The 19,575-nt window shown below is 40.9% G+C and overlaps 1 protein-coding gene across 10 annotated transcripts in view; it reads right to left on the bottom strand.

Annotated features, from left to right (window-relative positions):
- The window catches only part of tra2b (transformer 2 beta homolog), a 40,165-nt gene that overhangs the window by 17,760 nt on the left and 2,830 nt on the right, over positions 1 to 19,575 (bottom strand). For 6 of the 10 annotated variants that reach the window (XM_048534008.2, XM_048534011.2, XM_048534012.2 and 3 more), the window contains 3 exons: positions 13,789 to 13,842; positions 9,487 to 9,644; positions 1,467 to 1,632 (listed from right to left, as the gene is read on the bottom strand). In XM_048534008.2, the coding sequence (XP_048389965.2) occupies positions 1,467 to 1,632; positions 9,487 to 9,644; positions 13,789 to 13,842 (378 nt within the window). The remainder of the gene's footprint in view (positions 1 to 1,466; positions 1,633 to 9,486; positions 9,645 to 13,788; positions 13,843 to 19,575) is intronic. The other 4 variants (XM_048534010.2, XM_048534014.2, XM_048534015.2 and 1 more) reach the window with 1 other exon arrangement.

Here is a 19,575-nt window from a genome sequence, read left to right as displayed (position 1 = left end):
GGCTAAGTTTGCAGACAATACAAAGATAGGTGGAGGGACAAGTAGTATCGAGGTAGTGGTGAAACTGCAGAAGGATTTGGACAGGTTAGGGCAAAGAAGTGGCAGATGGAGCACAATGTGGGAAAGTGTAAGGTTGTGCACTTTGGTAAGTAGAATAATTGACTATTTTCTAAATGGGGAGAAAAATCTGAAATCTAAAGTACAAAGAGACTTGGGAGTTCTAGTCCAGGATTCTCTCAAGGTAAACTTGCAGGTTGAGTCAGTAGTCAGGAAGGCAAATGCAATGTTGGCATTTGTTTAGAGAGGACTTGAATAAAGAGCAGGGATGTATTACTGAGGCTTTAAAAGACTCTGGCCAGGCCACATTTGGGGGACTGTGTGCAGTTTTGGGTCCCATAACTCAGGAAGGAGGCAACAGCCGTGGAGCGGGCTCAGAGTAGGTTCATGAGAATGGTCCCAGGAATGGAAAACTTAACATATGAGGAACATTTGAGGTCTCTGGGACTATGGGGCAGCACAGTGGCTCAGTGGCTAGCACTGCAGCCTCAACTCCAGGGGCCCGGGTTTGATTCCAGCCTCGGCTAACCGTCTGTGCGGAGTTTGCACATTCTCTCTATGTCCGCAGGGGTTTCCTCCGGGTGCTCCAGTTTCCTCCCACAGTCCAAAGATGCGCAGGCTAGGTGGATCGGCCATGCTAAATTGCCCGTAGTATTCAGGGGTGTATGGGTTATAGGGGGATGGGTCTGAGTGGGATGCTCCAAGGGGCAGCGTAGACTTGTTGGGCCAAAAAGGCCTGTTTCCACACTGTAGGGAATCTAATCTATACTCATTGGAGTTTAGAGAGATGAGGGGGGATCTAATTGAAACTTTCAGAATACTGAAGTGAAGTGTATACAGAGTGGACGTTGGGAAGATGCTTCCATTGGTAGGAGAGACTAGGACCCGAAGGCACAGCCTTAGAGTAGAGTAAAGGGAGGACCTATTAGAACGGAGACAAGGAGAAACTTCTTCAGCCACAGAGTGGTGAATCAATGGAATTCACGGTCAGAGAAGGCTGTGGAGGCCAGGTCGGTGACTACTTTTAAGACTGAGATAGATAGGTTCTCAATTGTCAAGGGGATCCAGGGTTACGGGGAGAAAGTAGGAGAATGGGGTTGAGTAAGTTATCAGCCATGAATGAATGGCGGAGCAAACTCGATAGGCCGAATGGTCTAATTTCTGCTCCTCTGTCTTATGGTCTTATTAACTGGTAAGAATGAACTCATGTGAGACATGAAACCTCAACTATATCCTACGCAGCATTCCTAACTTTCTCCACCTGTGGGCCTGAGGTCTGCGCATGATCATGACTTCTGGAACAGAAACTACAGTTATAATTGTCATTGGAGTGGCTGTGCACATCTGTCACTTAAAGGGAAAATTAATCATACTAAGTAAACAGGAAAAAAATTAGAATTAATTTATACCCGATTGCCAATATGACGCCTCCGATTTGACATTGGAGATCGGCTATGACTACGGCGGCGCCTATAATCAGGGCTGTAAGACCTGCTTCTGGATCTTCTACGGCGCGAACGAGAGCGTGATCGAGACCTTGAATAACGTCTCCGAGAACTCCTCCGGGATACAGACCTGGTGAATCAATGCGTTGTTAATTCTTGTGCAAGATATTAAAAAAAAAGTAGTTATTCTGAAGAAAGGAGGCAAGGCTGCATTCTTTCTTTCTATGCTGAAGAAAAAAAATTCAAATATATTTGCATTCTTTGAAGTCTTCAAATATGCCTTTCCAAGTCTCTTTTCAAAATGACAGATATTACGAATGGACATATACCAGATTAAAGCCACTCACTCCAGCAGGGATCATAACCTTAGCCAGCAACATCATTCCTTAGAATCAGGTTAGCCTTCAATCCAGATGAAATACAAAATACATTGCTACTCAGATATTCTCAAGTTACAGCACTGTGAGGAAGTACTTTTTTTTTGGGAAGGGGGAATGCTGCGCTCAAACCTTGCATGAAATGTCGAACAGCAAAAGGCATAGACATGTTTGAGCACAGTGGCAATTTGACAACAACTGCTGCACCACAAGAGATCCAGGCCATGATGTCTACTTTTCAGAGACCAGATATATGTTTCGAAAGTCAGCATTCCCCCGGATTGGATTCAATATAAAGGATCAATCATCAAACAGATTAAATAAAACAAAGAACTGCAGATGCTGGAGGTGTGAAACAAATTCAGACAAATTACATCTCAGGCCTGCTGCAGTGTTCCAGAGCTGAATAGAAGCTGGAGGAGCAATCTTCCACCTAAGTACCTTTCAGTTTTAAGAGCTCAACATCAAGTTTAACAATACCAGACTATGAACTCTTCCTTCCTTGTCTATTATCTACACTCTCAACCCCAGATACTATAAGTACCTAAAGAGCAGGAAATAGAGGGGCAAATACGTAGGCAGTTCGTGCAAGAGTAATGATCAGGCAATTATATTAGGTGTTTCAACTTTACTAACAAACAGGGCTAGTCATAGTGTTAAGGGTTTAAGAGGGGTGGGTTTCTTGAAATGTGGCCTGGGGAGTATTTTGTGTCAATACAGGGAAGGCGAACAAGGGACAGCAGAGTGCTGGAGCTAGTTCTGGGGAAAGAAGGTGGGCAAATGTTTGATGTGGTAGTTGGGGAACATTTAAGAGATGGCAATCGCAACATATGGTTCAAATTTGTTCTGAACAAGGAAAAAGATGGCCTCCAAAAGATAGCTTTGGACTGGGAGATGGCAGATTTTAGTAAAATAAAGCAAGATCTGCTTACAGCAGGCATGGACTGGCTTCTAGGGGCTAAGTCTACAGCAGGGCATCCCTCAAAGAGATGCTGGGGAGACGACAGATCCAAAGTTCACCGTTTACAGTGAAGTGTAGGAACAACAAATTCAGAGAGCTCTGGATGTCTAGGACAATCAGGGCTGGATGAGGAGAAAGAATAGGGCTTTTAGCATGTGGTAGACTTAATGAGAGGGTTAAAATACATGGATGCACTTATCCAGGCAAATGGGAAGTATTCGACCACACTCGCTACTTGCGTCTTGTAGATGGTGGATAGGCTTTAGGGAGTCAAGATCATATGGACTTGAGCAAAACTGTTGTCAAGGTCCCTCATGGGAGACTTATTGAGAAGGTTAAAGCACATCGAATTCTGGGAAATTTAATGAGATGAATCACAAACTGGATTAGTGCTAAGGGTAGTAGCAAGCTTTGAGAAGATTTGTAGCGCAGGTTGAGGTTCTGGGTGTAGTTTGCTCGCTGAGCTGGAAGGTTCGTTTTCAGACGTTTCGTCACCATTCTAGGTAACATCATCAGTGAGCCTCCGGTGAAGCGCTGTTGTTATGTCCCGCTTTCTATTTATCGGTTTAGGTTTCCTTGGGTTGGTGATGTCATTTCCTCTGTTGGTCATGTTATTTCCTGTTCTTTTTCTCAGAGGGTGGTAGATGGGCTCCAAATCAGTGTGTTTGTTGATGGAGTTCCGGTTGGAATGCCATGCTTCTAGGAATTCTCATGGGTGTCTCTGTTTGGCTTGTCCCAGGATGGATGTGTGCAATGTGTGCAATCAGCAGTGACAACATCAAGCTCGTGGACCTATGCCTTACCACCCACTTCACTTTCAATAACAAAACCTACAGACAAACCAATGGAACATTCATGGGATGTCCGATATCAGGGTTCTTAGCAGAGGCAATAATGCAGAGACTCAAACAAACAGCTCTGCCAATCATCCAACCCAAACTTTGGGTCCGCTACATGGATGACACCTTTGTCATCACTAAACAAAACAAATAAGAGGAAACCTTCAAGACCATCAGTAATACCCTTACTGGCATAACATTCACAAAAGAGGAAGAAAACAACAACAAACTGCCATTCCTAGATGTCACAGTAGAGCGAACAGTCAATGGGGAACTTCAAACCAGCGTCTACAGGAAAACAACACATACGGACCAAATACTGAACTACAGAAGCAACCATCCCAACACCCACAAACAAAGCTGCATTAGAACATTATTTCAATGAGCCACCACACACTGCAGCACAGAGGAACTACGAAGAGCAGAAGAAAATCACCTATACAGCATATTCAAAAAGAACAGGTACGCAATGAACACAGTCCACCGATTTCTCAGCAACAAACCCAAACAAACAGATAAAACGTGCCCAGAAACCACAACCACTCTCCCCTACAAAGGCATCTCGGAAGTGAATGCCAGACTACTCAGACCTCTTGGCATCATGGTAGCCCACAACCCCACCAACACACTAAAACAGCAGCTAATGAACTTAAAAGACCCTATACAGACAACAAGCAAAACAAACGTCATTTACAAAATACCTTGCAAGGACTGTGACAAACACTACATTGGACCAACAGGCAGAAAGCTAGCCACCAGCATACATGAACATCAATTAGCCACAAAAAGTCATGACCCACTATCACTAGTATTCTTACAGACAGATCAGGAAGGACACCACTTTGACTGGAACAACACATCCATCCTAGGACAAGCCAAACAGAGACACATGAGAATTCCTAGAAGCACGGCATTCCAACTCGTGCAAATGCCTCAGTGGAGTTTGCACACTCTTCCCATGTCCACGTGGGCTTACAGTGGGTGCTCCGGTTTCCTCCCAGAGTTCAAAGATGTACAGGTTTGAAGAATTGGCCATGCTAAATTGTCCATAGTGTTCAGGGATGTGTCGGTTAGGTGCATTAGCCACGGGAAATACTGGGACAGGGTCAGGGAACGGGTCTGGATGGGACACTTTTCCAAGGGTTGGTGGGGACTTGTTGGGCTGAATGGCCTATTTCCATACTGTGGGGATTCTACAATACTAGGGTAATCCCAAACTAAATTAGTCCCAACTGCCTGCTTCTAGCTCATATACTATTCATAAACATTTCCTATTCACTTACTATTCAAAATGTCTTTTAAATGTTGTTTCTGTACCCGCATCCACTAGTTCCTCTGGAAGTTCATTACACATGAACCATCTTTTATTTTAAAAATTGTCCCTCACATCTTAAAATCCCTCCTCTCACCTTGAATACGTGCCCTCTAGTCTTGAAATTCCCCAACCCAAGGAAAAGACAACTACCATATCTATCAATACCCCTTATTACTAGACAGACTTCTATACCGTCACCTATCAAACCCCTTCACTCCAGTGAAGAGGCCCAGCCTATCTAGCCATTCTTTATTAATCAAACCTTTCATGTCTGGCAACACCCCAGTAAATCTTCTGAACCCTCACCAATTTAATATCCTTCCTACAACTGGGCAACCAGAACTTGACACCATATTCCAGAAGATGCCTCACCAATGTCCTGTACAACCTCAACATGACTACCCAACTCCTATATTCAATGGACTGAGCGATGAAGGCAAGCATGCCAAACATCTTTTTAACTACCCTGCCTGCGTGATGCAAACTTCAAAGAAGCATATACGTGAACCCCTACCATTAGCTGTATAAGCCCTACTCTTGTCTGTACTAAAATGCAATACCTTACATTAACCCAGATTGAACTCCATCTAGGGTCTTTCAGCCTAATGATCCATTTCAAGTTCCCTTTGTAATCTTTGAAAACCTTCTTTACTGTCCACTATAACATCAACTCTGGTGTCACCCACAAGCTTACTAACTATGCCTTTCATTATTCGCATCCAAATCATTTAGGCCCTGGGTGATGAACCAGGCCAGGTGTTAGACTTGGAGGTAGATGAGCACCTCAGTGGCACTGACCACAATTCGGTTATGCTTACTTTAGCAATGGAAAGGGACAGGTATATACTGCAGGGCAAGAGTTATAGCTGGGGGAAAAGGCAATTATGAGGCGACTAGACAAGATTTAGGATGCATTGGATGGTGAAGGAAATCTCAGGGTCTGGGCACAATTGAAATGTGGAGCTTGTTCATGGAACAGCTACTGCGTGTCCTTGATAAGTATGTACCTGTCAGGCAGGCAGGAAGAGGTCAATGAGGGAACCACAGTTTACTAAAGAAGTTGAATCTCTTGTCAAGAGGAAGAAGGAGGCTCATGTAAAGATGAGGTGTGAAGGCTCAGTTAGGGCACTTGAGAGTTACAAGTTAGCCAGGAAGAACCAAAAGAGAGACCTAAGAAGACCCAAGAGGGGACATGAGAAGTCTTTTGCAGGTTGGATCAAGGAAACCGCTAAAGCTCCCTATAGTTATGTGAGGATTTAAAGCATGACTAGAGTAAGATTAGGGCCAGTCAAGGACAGTAGTGGGAAGTTGTGCGTGGAGTCTGAAGAGATAGGAGAGATAGGCACTAAATGAATATTTTTCATCGGTATTCACACATGAAAAAGACAAATGTTGTCGAGGAGAATACTGAGATACAGGAGCGTTACGTTATCTTTATGTTGTCATTGTCTACAGGAATAGTGCTAGAAGACCGGAGGACAGCAAATGTTGTCCCCTTGTTCCAGAAGGGAAGTAGAGACAACCCTGGTAATTATAGACCAGTGAGCCTTACTTCAGTTATGGGTAAAGTGCTGGAAAGGACTACATGAGATAGGACTTATAATCATTTAGAAAGGAATAATTTAATTAGGGATAGTCAACATGGTTTTGTGAAGGGTAGATCGTGCTTCACAAACCTTATTGAGGAGTTCTTTGAGACAGTGACCAAATAGATGAATGAGTAAAGCAGGTGGTGTGGTGTTTATGGATTTCTGTAAAGCTTTTGATAAGGTTCCTCACAATAGGCTACTGCAAAAAATAAGGAGGCTTGGGGTTCAGGGTGATTTAGCAGTTTGGATCAGAAGTTGGCTAGCTGTATGAAGACAGAGGGTGGTGGTTAATGGGAAATGTTCATCCTGGAGTTCAGTTACTAGTGGCGCACTGCAAGGATCTGTTTTGGGGCCACAGCTGTTTGTCATTTTTATAAATTACCTGGATGAGGGTGTAGAAGGATGAGTTAGTAAATTTGCGGATGACACTAAAGTCGCTGGAGTTGTGGATAGTGCGGAAGGATGTTGCTTGTACAGAGGGACACAGATAAGCTGCAGAGCTGGGCTGAGGGGTGGCAAATGGAGTTTAATGCAGACAAGTGTGTGGTGATTCACTTGGGAAGGAGTAACAGGAATACAGAGTACTGGGCTAATGGTAAGATTCTTGGTATCGTGGATGAGCATATGCATAGATCCCCGAAAGTTGCCACCCAGGTTGATAGGATTTTTAGGAAGGTGTACGGTATGTTAGGTTTTACTGGTAGAGGGATTGCGTTTCGGAGCCGTAAGGTCATGGTGCAGCTGTACAAAACTCTGGTGTGGCTGTACTTGGAGTATTGCGCATAGTTCTGGTCGCTGCATTATAGGGAGGATGTGGAAACATTAGAAAGGGTGCAGAGGAGATTTATCAGGATGATGCCTGGTATGGAGGGAAGGTCTTATGAGCAAAGACTGAGGGACTTGAGGCTGCTTTTGTTAGAGAGAAGGTTAAGAGGCATAGAGACATACAAGATGATCAGAGGATTAGATAGGGTGGACAGTGACAGCCTTATTCCTCGGATGGTGACGGCTAACAAGAGGGGATATAGCTTTAAATTGAGCGGTGATGGATATAGGACAGAAGTCAGAGGTAGACTCTTTACTTACGAGTAGTAAGGACATGGAATGTCCTGCCTGCAACAGCAGACTCGCCAACTTTAAGAGCATTTAAGTGGACATTGGATAAACATATGAATGATAATGGAATAGTGTAGGTTAGACGGGCTCCAGATTGGTACAACATCGAGGGCCAAAGGCCCTGCACTGCGCTGTAATTTCTAAGTTCTACATAAGTGACAAAAGAGGACCCAGAACCGAGCCCTGGAGAACACCGCTGGTGACAGGCCTCCAGTTCTCAAAGCAACCCTCCACCACCTGCTGTTAAGCTAATTATGTATCCAATTGGCGATCTCATCCTGAATTCCATATGACCTTAGTAAGTAGTCTACCATGCGGAACTTTTGTCAAATGCCTTACTGAAGTTAAAGTAAACATCTACTGCTTTGCCCTCAAACTTTTTGGGAACTTCCTCAAAAACACTAGATCAAGTTTGTGACCCTTTTCCAATCCCAGTCTAAATTGAGATTACTGAACTCCACCATCAGTATCCTCCAGTTCTTGCAACATTTTCATGCGTCTACAAACAGACTCCTCTATCTCCTACTTATTATATAGCTTATACAGTGCAGTAACAGACCATACTGCCTAACCGGCCCACGTACAAGTTAGGATTAAAGCACGTGGACCAGAGCCTGATCCACAATTCAGAGAGATCACGGCTGATCTGATTATTCCACATTCCCATCTATATCCTCATAATCATTCACCTCTTAGCGTATGAAATTAATGCTCCACTGGAAATTTCCCATTTTTTTACTCATCTGAAGATACGTATATAACCTTCCATTCCTTTTAGCTTCGTTTGACTAGCTTTCCCTTAAAATGTATCTATACTATTCAGTTCAACCACTCCCTCAGCAAATAATCCCCCTCAACTTCCACAGATTGAGTTTGAGTCCTCAGCATCATCATTCTTTTCTAGAATTGTTACAACAAAGGCACGTACTTTTCTCAGGGCATCATGTTTGTGTCAGCCTCTGCAACATTTAGCTCCCTGCACATTCACTCTTTAGATGTTTATTCAATTTCCTACTGGATGCCAGAATTGAACCAATTCCATAGGGTGTGTATTACAGATCCTAACCACACCTGCATGTGCAAGTTTTCTTCTCATGTTACTTGATTCTTTCGCCATTCAACAGAATAGCTGTCTTCCAATTCCTGACTTCTAGCGACAATTTCTGTCTGAACCCCTCAGTTTTTAACACTGCTATCAAATCTCTTCTCAACCTTCTCTTCTCCACAGAGCAGCCCAGATTCTCCAATTATTCCATATTACCAAAGCCTTTCATCCCTGGAAACATTCCTGCAAAATTTTTGAAGAACTCACTTTTATGCCTTTACATTCTTTCTAAAGCATAGGGCACAGAATTGAACACAACACTTCAGTGGAGGCCAAGTATAAGTTTTACAAAGTTTGCCTTATTTTCTTTGGTTTTTTTGTTAAATATACTTTATTCCTACATAACCATAGGGTTCTTTGTACTTTTTAACCACGTTCTCAATCCTTCCTTTGTTTTGTGCACATAACTTCAAATCTTTCTGCCCCTTCATTTGATCAAAATGGCAAATCCTGTCCTGCTCTCTTCTTCTCCACTGTTCCAGAATACCTTGTCAAATGGCTAATGCAAAGCAAGCAATTATATGGCTTGGTACAAGTTTTCTCCAAGCACTAGCACATGTGGACTTCCTTTATGAACAGCAGTAACAGGGGCAGCACTCAAGTAAAAGAGGGGCAGATTCTGGACCACAGTGACCAAAAACACAAACACCAACTGAAGCTGCAAAATAAAGCAGGTACTCACCTGGATTTGGATCTCGAACGAGATCGAGATTTGGACCTGGAGCGCCTTGATCCATCCCTGGAATGGGAACGATCAGGAGAATTTTCTGGAGACTGGCTAGCAGACTTGCCAGATCCACGTGGACTCCCACTTGGTGATTTAGAAGGAGAACGTGAATCCTACATGCAAAGATAATTGTGTTAAATTTTACTTGTCTAAAAGATGGTTCTACTAACTAAAGTATCATCTGATTAAACTTTTATAAGTATCTGAAATGGAATAAACAGGCAACCTAACTTGTATCCCAGTTTAGCCTGTGCAGTTTCAATTAGGATTGCTCAGGCATTAAATACTTTCCTAGAATGCACTAACAGCCCTAGTGAGTAATTGTCTACCTTGGTTTGTACAGTGCATGCATTTTTCGTTTCGTACAATATACAGGTACGGGCTTACGTTAGCTGAACGATTTGAGTGAATTCATTAAGATATCATTATTCAATCCAAAATTATAAGTTGATATGTAAAAGTATTCAAGAAGCTAAACTTGTCTTCATGCTCACTTAATTTAACCAAATTTCACTCAAAATATGAAGCACCTTGGGTGAAGTTTCACTCAAGGAGTCAGAAGACTACCGCAAGCCCCGCACGTACACATAAACAGACTAGAAATTACTTAGCGTAGTGCTTTCTGATTCCAGATACTTCTGATCTTAACTTCATTCTATTTCTTTTCTTCATTCTTCAGTTTCAAATTCTCACTTGGTTCATCTTCCCACTTCACACACTGCACACATTCTATTTGTGGGACTTCGTGTCTTTTTTTTTAGCATGCATTCTTTTTTTCCCCAATTCAGCTTCACTTATTCCTGAGCTTCAATTATTACACAAAACTTGTCAATTGACTTCTTCCATATTTCTTTTCTTCATGAACATTAACCTTAACAAAAAAAGAACAGGATGAGGCATGTAATTGCAGAGAAAACCTGTGCTGAGATTAGCCAGTTACCAGTGAAACTTTTCATCAACAATTCTCATCTGCAACAACTGTAGTTACAGAAAATAAAACTATGCCAGCTAGCTGACACTAGTAACATCTATAGGCAGGATTATTAACTAAGCAACAAGTGCCCAAACTCAAGTACTCAGTTACAAACTCGGTGACCCAAAATTCCCCTACTTGAAGGTCTGCAACTACAATAATTAAACTTTGCAACGGTATCACCTCAGCTATTGCTCGGATGTGGTTTGCATCTCACCAATCACTCATTTCCCAGCGGAACTATCTTGGAATGGGCTTCCCCACACCAGTTGTCAACATTACTCTGGTCAGCAAGTATGAGGTACAACTCTAGCTGAATTATAACATGATCTGGATTGACTGGCAACTCAGATTCTGTCTTGAACTTTCAACATGGGGTCAAGTGCTCCTACATGAACGAGAACCTCATGCCAGTATACGTAAGCAAAATGGTCAGATGTAAACATATCGGGGAACTGATACTCACCATTTCCTAATCTCCTACCCCATTTGTTTCTTACCTGGAGACACACACAATGCTGAAATGTTAAAAACCCCATTAACCACAGTTTAAGCTGAAGAAAGATAACTCATTTCAGCTGGACAGATTATTCATTGAAATGGATCTTCATGGCACCAGAGAAAGCCTGTGTCACTCCCTCTCAGCATTCACCTTGGAATTAACTGGTCACTGAAGAGACAGCTTAGAAAAACACGGAATGTGCAGTCCAATATTGACTGTAGTGGTCATAGGATAAATTGATGCAACCTTTTCACCATCATAAACTAAGGACAAATTTAGCACATCTCCAAAGCCTTCACCCTGTATAGGTTTGCCCTATTTTCTTACTTGCACAGTCAAGATTTCATATCTGTGCAGAATTCTGTAAATGAAAAACACAAGAAAATAGTTGTATATTACATTTTTGTTTGGAAGTTAGATAACCAACTTGAAACATTAATTTTACTTCAGCCTTGTATGTTGCGTTGGAAGCCTTTGGACAGTGTGCCAGAGAAGAGTTTGGTGAATAAATTAACTGAAATGAGTTGACTTCTTCACATTTGGGGACTAGATACTCACTCTTGAAACAATTGTTTGATCTGAACAAAATGAAATTCATGGAATTTGATCAGAGCCAATGTCATCCAAAGATGGTGCCCAGGGAGGGAAGGTAAGCGTGAATGAAAATCAACATATTGGGGCAGCTTGAATTCCACTGTTTTAATCTTAGGACCACCTAGAAAAGCAGCCCAACTTCAGATCAGTTTGGATTTCAGGCCCACATTTTCACTTATTCCAACTGGTAAAAAACATAGGCATGGATCTGCTTATTGACTTGTCTGTGGCAAAACCAGCAAGAATCATCACTGTAAACTTCTTTAAACTGACCAAAATGCAAGGAACAAAAATTCGGGTTTACCAAAAAAACACTTCATAGGCAATAAGGATTGGTTTGTAAACAGCCAACCTAGTCCTGGATTTTATCAGAGTACACATCAAAAACAAACTCTCTTTCTTTAGAGTTATAACAAAAAGGCAAAATACTGCAGATGCTGGAAATCTGAAATAAAAATAGAATATACTTGAAGACTCAGCAGTACAGGCACAAGTACAAAGAGAGAAAGAGATAGATAATGATTCAGATCAATCACCTTTCAGTAAAGTCAATGACCTGAAAACTTAACCAGATTGCTCTCTCTCCACAGATGGTGCCTGACTGGCCAAGTATTTCTAGCATTTTCTGTTTTTATTGTAGCTGATAACAAACTGGATAGAAACTACCTATCACCCTTCAATCGGCAAGTTAATTGTGTAGGTAGTATCAGTAGGTTTTGCTGATGTTTCTGATTTGATGGGTAAAGCCTTCTAACAGATGGTGAGTTGCTTGAATACTAAAGAAGCAGCTAAACCACAGCAGACTTTAAGCTGTTAAAAAAACTTTCACAATTTGCACGGTGGTTTTGTGGTGTGATGGTAATGCCCATACTTTTGGGGCAGAAGGTCCAGGTTAAAGTCACTGCACTGTAATGTTCTATGCTCCTGATGTGCTGAAGACATCTCTGAATAGGTTGGTTAGCAATCTCTCAGTTTAGTTCATTTTGATCCAGTATTACAAATCTGTGCCAACATTTAACTACTGTGTTGCACATAGCAAACGTGGCCACATAAAACTGTTTCTTGGCTGAAGCGTATACCAATATTAGCCAGAGAACAAACCTTGTGTTGTCTAACTTTTCTGACCTTAGGAACAGGAATAGGCCCTTCAGCCCTAATGCCCCATTCAGTGAGAAAATGGCTGATCTGTGGCCCATACCCCTTAATAACTTTGCTTCTCAAAAAAATTGATCTCAGATTTAAAATGAACAAAATCCACCACCTTTTGTGGAGGAATTCCAACATCTACTATCCTTTGTGTAAAGTACACCTGAATGGCCTGGTTCTAATTCATAAATTATGTCACCTACTTCTAAGACCACATTGCTGTGGTGGGTTTGGTCAAAGCACAGCAGCACATGGTTAACCATTCAAGCCTATGTAGCAACAGAAATATAGGGATAGTAAGAGTGTCATGTGAAAATAAGGCATGCCAAAGTCAGGCAGAAAACACATTTTAGCTTTTTGTTTCCATGTTAATTAGATCTTATTAGCAAATCAAAATGAATCCACTACCTTGCTATGCCAACCATCTGGCATGCCTGTCATTCAAATTAGCCAGGTGTGTGCTTTTTTTCATTGCTGATCCACAGAAAATTAGTAAGAGGCCACAGGAATGAGATCAGATAACCTTCAAATAGTCTAAGCTATTGCTTAAAACAACAGAACTCAGCAAACAAAACAGCAGCTCCAAGCACCATTTTGTTAATTATTAACCAAACACTTCTAAAAGCTTCTATATAACAAGCAGGCTATTTGGAAGTGCACCCTATTTTAAATATGAAGAGATCAGCTGAGTATCATGCAGGTAGGTAGTTTGCTTATGTATAGAGTGCAAAGCTGTTTCTGATAAGAGGACAAGTACAAGAAGCTGACAGTTCATTCCATAAGTGGACACTGCATGCTGTTTTGCCCAACCAACCTATCTGGTATCAGGTTTATTTTTAGTAATGGAAATTGTTATGCAAATTTCAGATAAACTAAAGTGTGATTGGATTGAATTGACATGTAAAGCATTAAATATTAAAACTTTGAAGTTATTCCCTTCAGAATCTGATTTTGGAAACTAGATTGTTTGCATATGGTTTTCACAAACTAAAATGAGATGGTGAATATAAATACAAAGCTCAATGAATGAATGACTAGTTACCTCAGCTGACACTTTGAGGTTGCTGATCTTGCTGCTTTTAAAGTGCTTAGATATCTGCAATGAAAAGTTGCCTGATTTGTTTTTTGCAAACTAAACTTCACTTGAATTACCCAAATCATATCAAAATGGTACAATACAAGGAGCCGGTTTAATAAGTTGGGTAGGATATAGTATTATGACATGATTTATTACTGAAACAAGATGGCAAGGTAGGGATGGCATGTCAACGTTCTCTCTCATAGGGTTTTCGGAGAGGGCAGAGTGGTGGACTGTCCAGAATTGGATAAAGAAACAAGTACAGCATTGAGAAGGAATTATAAGCCATGAAATGAAGAGCAGAAAAGGGGCTGTTACACCACTGGGAGTGTACAACAGACCACATGCAAACAAAAAAAAAGTCAGGGAAGACAGAAGAACAAGTACATAGGCAAGGTGTAAAGATATGCAGAGCAAACAGGCAGTAAATAGTATGTTTCAACAACTAGAATATTCAATTGCGATAATAGATACGTCAAGTTCTTAATGCATTCAGGGGAACTATTTCAAACTGGGAAAAAGTGGAAGTTCTGAACTTTGAGGGGATGGTGGAAGAGTACCAGCGGCATAGTATTTTGATAGTTGTAATGATTCAGATAGATACAATTACAGAAAAGAATAAACAGTCAGCTAACAATAGATATTTCAAAACATTTTAAATATGGAAATTGACATTTTTGCTGAGTCAAATTTGGCAAAATTGTACTTTAAACACAATTAAAAGTATCAAAAGTAGTGGCATTTAAAGAGATAGAAGGGCTTCAAAATAAATATGGTCCCTTCAAAGGATGGGACTCAAATTCAGATGTCCCTTGAGAGGAATGTTCAACAGCATAAAAATTAGCATGAGTCAAAGAGCAAAAAAACTTACATCAGATCTTGAGAGCTCATTACTGCCAAAGACACTTTCTAAATATTTAAAAATTATGCTAGGCATGGAGGTGTATTGACATGATCATGGTTCATGATGGCTACATATCAGTCTTCATTAAAGAAGTGGACAATGAAGTCCCTGTACAGGTTTGCAAAATACTAGATTGGATAAATATAGCAAAAGGGGAAACAGTTAGAGCCTTAGCATCTCAAAGTAGATAAATACGTCAGGGGCCAAGAGAATGACGGAAATAACAAAGACTGTGGCCTTCATTTACATGCTGCTGGAAGACTGCCCTCTATTAAGGGAGGAAGGGAAACTCCCAATCAGAAACAGTCAGCCTGGTTAACCCAAGTTCTATTGAAATTCTTAGTAATATTCTGTAACAGCACAGATCATCATTCAGAAAGGTCAAAAAAATTGATTTGCTATGAGAAAATAGTGCCTAACCTGATATAATCTTTTGAAAAGGCAACAAGGCCAATGAAACAGATATCCATGTATCTGTATCCACACAATTTTCAGCAAAGCTTAACAAAAAGCCATATGATAGCATGTTCGGAAAGTGAACAGGTCACAGAATCCTAGGGTAAAGTGTAGATCAAAAAGGTTTCTCAGGGACAGCAAGTTAATGGTCAGTGGGTTTTCCAATGCAGGCAGGCTGTTTTGCAGTGAGGTTCCTCTGAACTTGGCTCACTGCTTTTTGTGACATCTCAGTGATTCAGCCTTAATGTCAACAGTATAATTAAGAAATCTGCAAACACATCTGGACGAAGAAAGTTGAAAAATGTTCAGATGTCAAAGGCTCGTCAGGTTGACAGAAAAGTGACAAATCCAATCCAAATCCTAAGTGTCAAGTAATGCACCTGGGGAATGCAAATAAACCAAAAGGAATTCAGAATAAAAAGTCAGATAATCAAATGTCAAAGATTAGAGAGCTCAGTGCATTCCCACCTGCCCACCTTGACAAACAGGTGGACAAGGGTAGTTAAGATGCCAAATAGGACAGCCCCTAAACAATGAACCAGAATACATCACAAGGACACAATCTTTGTCCTACACAAAGCACTAGCTAAGCCACAGCTAGATTACTTCGTGCAGTTCCAGTCACATTACATGGAGGATGTGATTACACTGGAGAAGGTACCATGTAGATTTACAATCAAGAAATTAAGAGAAGGATTAGAGGAGAGTGCAGGAGATTATTCTCCCCAAAGGGAATGGAACTCTGCATTCAAAGTGCAGAGGCATAAATAAATACTTCTTTCATGTGAAAGACACCTAGGCATTCATTTCAAGGCAGTCATAAAGTAGTGAAACAGACCCTTTGGTCCATCCGTCTATAGTGTCAAACCTACAAGGTTACTTACCAATCAGGATGAATACAATAATTCTTTTCCAACCAGTAGAGACACAATGGGTCACATGGCCTGATTTCACACTGTGAAGGTTGCATGTTTTTTCAAGGAGGAGACAGTTTCCCTTTGTCACAATCACAGCTGCTAAAATCACAAGTGATACCCTGTTTAGTACTGTGGTAGGGGCTCAAAGGCAAAGTTCTGGGGAAGATGTGAAAGGATTTGAGAGGGGACAACACCTTCAAGGTCCTTGAAGAGAAAGAAGTTTGAGAAAGGCCTTTTAAGAATGAAGGAATTGAGGGCTAGTTTTATAAAAAAAGAGTGCTGATGACAGATTTGAAACAGCATGAGAGAACTAATTTCAGTAGTGCCAGCTAAAATGACCAAGAAATGAAAACTGGTAATCAGCATTATTGCAAATAGGTTTGAGGGAGGAGGAGACAGGCCTCAAGATTAACTGGGAGAAAGATCAACTTCACTACAAAAGCAGAGGAAGCCTGACAGATCTGGCTCATTTCCTTCCCTTGAGCAAACACATTGTTCGTAGAATCACAGAACGCCTAGTGTGGAAACAGGCCCTTCAGCCCAACAGGTCCACACCCAGCCTCAGACATCCCACCTAATCATCCCTGAGCACTACGGGCAATTGAGCATGGCCAATCCACCTAGCCTGCACACCTTTGGACTGTGGGAGGAAACAGAGCACACAGAGAAAACCCACACAGACATGGGGAGAATGTGCAAACTCCACCAAGACAGTTGCCAGAGGTTGGAATTGAACCGAGGACCCTGGTGCTGTGAGGCAGCAGTGGTAACCATTGAGCCACCGTGCCACCCCTTTAGTAAACTGTAAAGCGTTGTTACCTCCAGTAAATGAGGAAGGATGACATTTTCTTTAGCTTTAAACAGAATACCTGAGAAACTGAGGTGCTGGTGTCGGGCTGGATCAGACAACCAGGTTATTGTCCAACAGATTTATTTGAAAACACAAGCTTTTGGAGCCTCACTCCTCCTTCAGGTGTTGCTGAGAGAGATGGGTCAGACAGAATTTGAGCAAAAGATCAAAGGGTAACTTGACTGATCAGGGTGTATTAAACAAACCTAAGATGTTGTTAAATCTTTAAATCAGTTCGAAAGTTTTAACTGATTTTCCCAGAATTTCTTTCAAGTCACTACCCTGAGGGACCTAAAGCTTTTATCAATGTGAAAGAGAGGTGACGTTTTAGGTCAGATAATGCATGTTAAGTGCGAAGCTAAAGGAACACAGTAGGCCAGGCAGCATCAGAAGAGCGGGAAAGCTGACGTTTCAGGTCAGGACTTCAGAAGATTTCTGAAGGAGGATCCTGACCCGAAACTTTCCTGCTCTTCTGATGTTGTCTGGCCTATTGTGCTCCTTTAGCTCCACACTTATCTCAGACTCCAGCATCAGCAGTTCTTACTATCTGTTAAGTGTGAGGCCTTGTTTAGAATCTATCAGTGTCCTGGTTCACAATCAGACAGGTTTTATTTCTAAAGTAAGAATTTATAAAATGCCACATTGGCTGACATTCTAAACAAGGCCTTACACCTAACATGCACTGTGATCTAAAACGTCACCTCTTCTTTCCACTGATAAAACTTTTAATTAGGGCTGTGATTTGAAAGAAAAATCTGGGGATTTATGTATACATATTCAACAATTAAAATCTAAGTGATTAAAGATTTAATAGCATCTTAGGTTTGTTAAATACATCCCCAGTGGTGTGAACCTTTGATCTTGTACTTATAAATTCCATGTCAGATGTCACTTCTCTCACCAGCACCTGAAGGAGCCAGGCTCTGAAAACTTGTTTCCAAATAAACCTGTTGGACTATAACTTGGCGTCGTGTGATTTCTGACCTTGAGAAACTGATGTCACCTCTGTATGCTGAGGAACTTAAACTGTTGAATTCTCCACTGAAGAACTGTTTTCTCCTTTTCTCAACACATTGGCTTGACAATTCCAAAATGCTTTCTATCAACATCAATTATTGGAGATAGAACTACATATCCCAATTGCAGATAAAAGCCTCAAATATATTGTATCCATCTCCAGTGCAGGTAGTTTTCTTATACACGTATCCTCATGTTTAAAAAAAAACACATTTACCAGTAACTTTTAAAATGTATATTTCAGTCATTGTTGAAAGATTCTGAATAGCAATTATCAGGGGCAGAGGCATCTGCTATTGTCTGCTGCACATATTTAGCATGATGCCAATGTCTCAATTCAGATTACCACACTAGGTGCAAAAAAATCCTAATTCTTTATTTTAATTGTCTCAAATATATAATTAAGTAGCCATGGCTGCTCATGTCAGGTGAAGATTATGTTAGGGAAAGACAATACATTCCTTGATATTTGAAGGCAGAAGTGAAAATGTGGCTATTTAACAAAAGCAAGGATAAGCTGTACAGGAGCAGGAACTGAAGTCAATTACAAAAACTGCACATTGATTCACTTAAGTCATCCCTTCTCCCTGGGACATGACCAACTACTGGTTCTGTCCAGCTTTCATTTCCTGATTGTTATAAACTAATCACCTCAATCATTCATTGGATTTAAAGATGAAGTGCTTTAAATGTGATAGAAGACTCTTTGCAGACTCTTCCTAACACTTCAATTTTCAGCATCTTGGTTTTATTTCAGATTTTCTTTTTATGTACACAAAACTCAACATCCACCCCAACTGCATTTTTCCCCTCTAGTTATGGAACGTGCTCTCTGGTTTCATACCTCCAAAATGGTCAATCATCTGACTGTATCCTCTCACTAATATGGAACTGTCAAGCATATTACAAAGTCGAGGAGGAAAAAAAAATTAAGAATTCCCTAATTATCACAGTCGATCTCTTCAAATAGTATCTCAAGTACAAGCATATCCTTTCCTCTGACAATAAGGCATAAAATCTAGGAACATATCACACTAAGTAACACGAATGACTTCACGGCTTTGTGCACTTCAAAGAGACAGAAGAATAGATAATATTCTGGAACGTGGTAACTGAATGATAAATAGGGCTTGCAGAATGCAATAAAACACATTGGTAAAGGGTTTTGTGCAGTAAACAGAATTTGACTTGGGCATCATAAATCAGCAGCTGATTCTGACAAAAAGTCCAATACACTGTCCATAAAATGAGTGCAGCAAATAGTTGTTTTGCACAGATAATATAGTTTGAAAGAAAAAGGTGGCTGACACTGCAAACAAACTTTCATTAAATTCAGATTTCATCAGTTCTAACAAAATTCCATCTATAGACATCAATATTTCATTCCCAGATGACAGCCAATCCACTGTATGCTTCCACCATTTTCTATTTTCAAAGATTTCCAGCATTTGTATTATTAATGAAAGATTACAAGCACAGAAGTCAAGTTCAAATTTGAATTGCTTATACTCCAGTATCAGCACTGAAATCATTCCATGCACATTCTTAAACTGCACTCTACAGGTGCTGATGATATTGATTTTGAGCCAGGATTCAGGCAATTTGCC

Source organism: Stegostoma tigrinum, chromosome 7 (genome assembly GCF_030684315.1).
Source record: "Stegostoma tigrinum isolate sSteTig4 chromosome 7, sSteTig4.hap1, whole genome shotgun sequence".
Lineage (NCBI taxonomy): Eukaryota > Metazoa > Chordata > Chondrichthyes > Orectolobiformes > Stegostomatidae > Stegostoma > Stegostoma tigrinum.
Note: the sequence above shows the minus strand (reverse complement) of the source record. Positions and strands in the feature narration are given on the sequence as shown.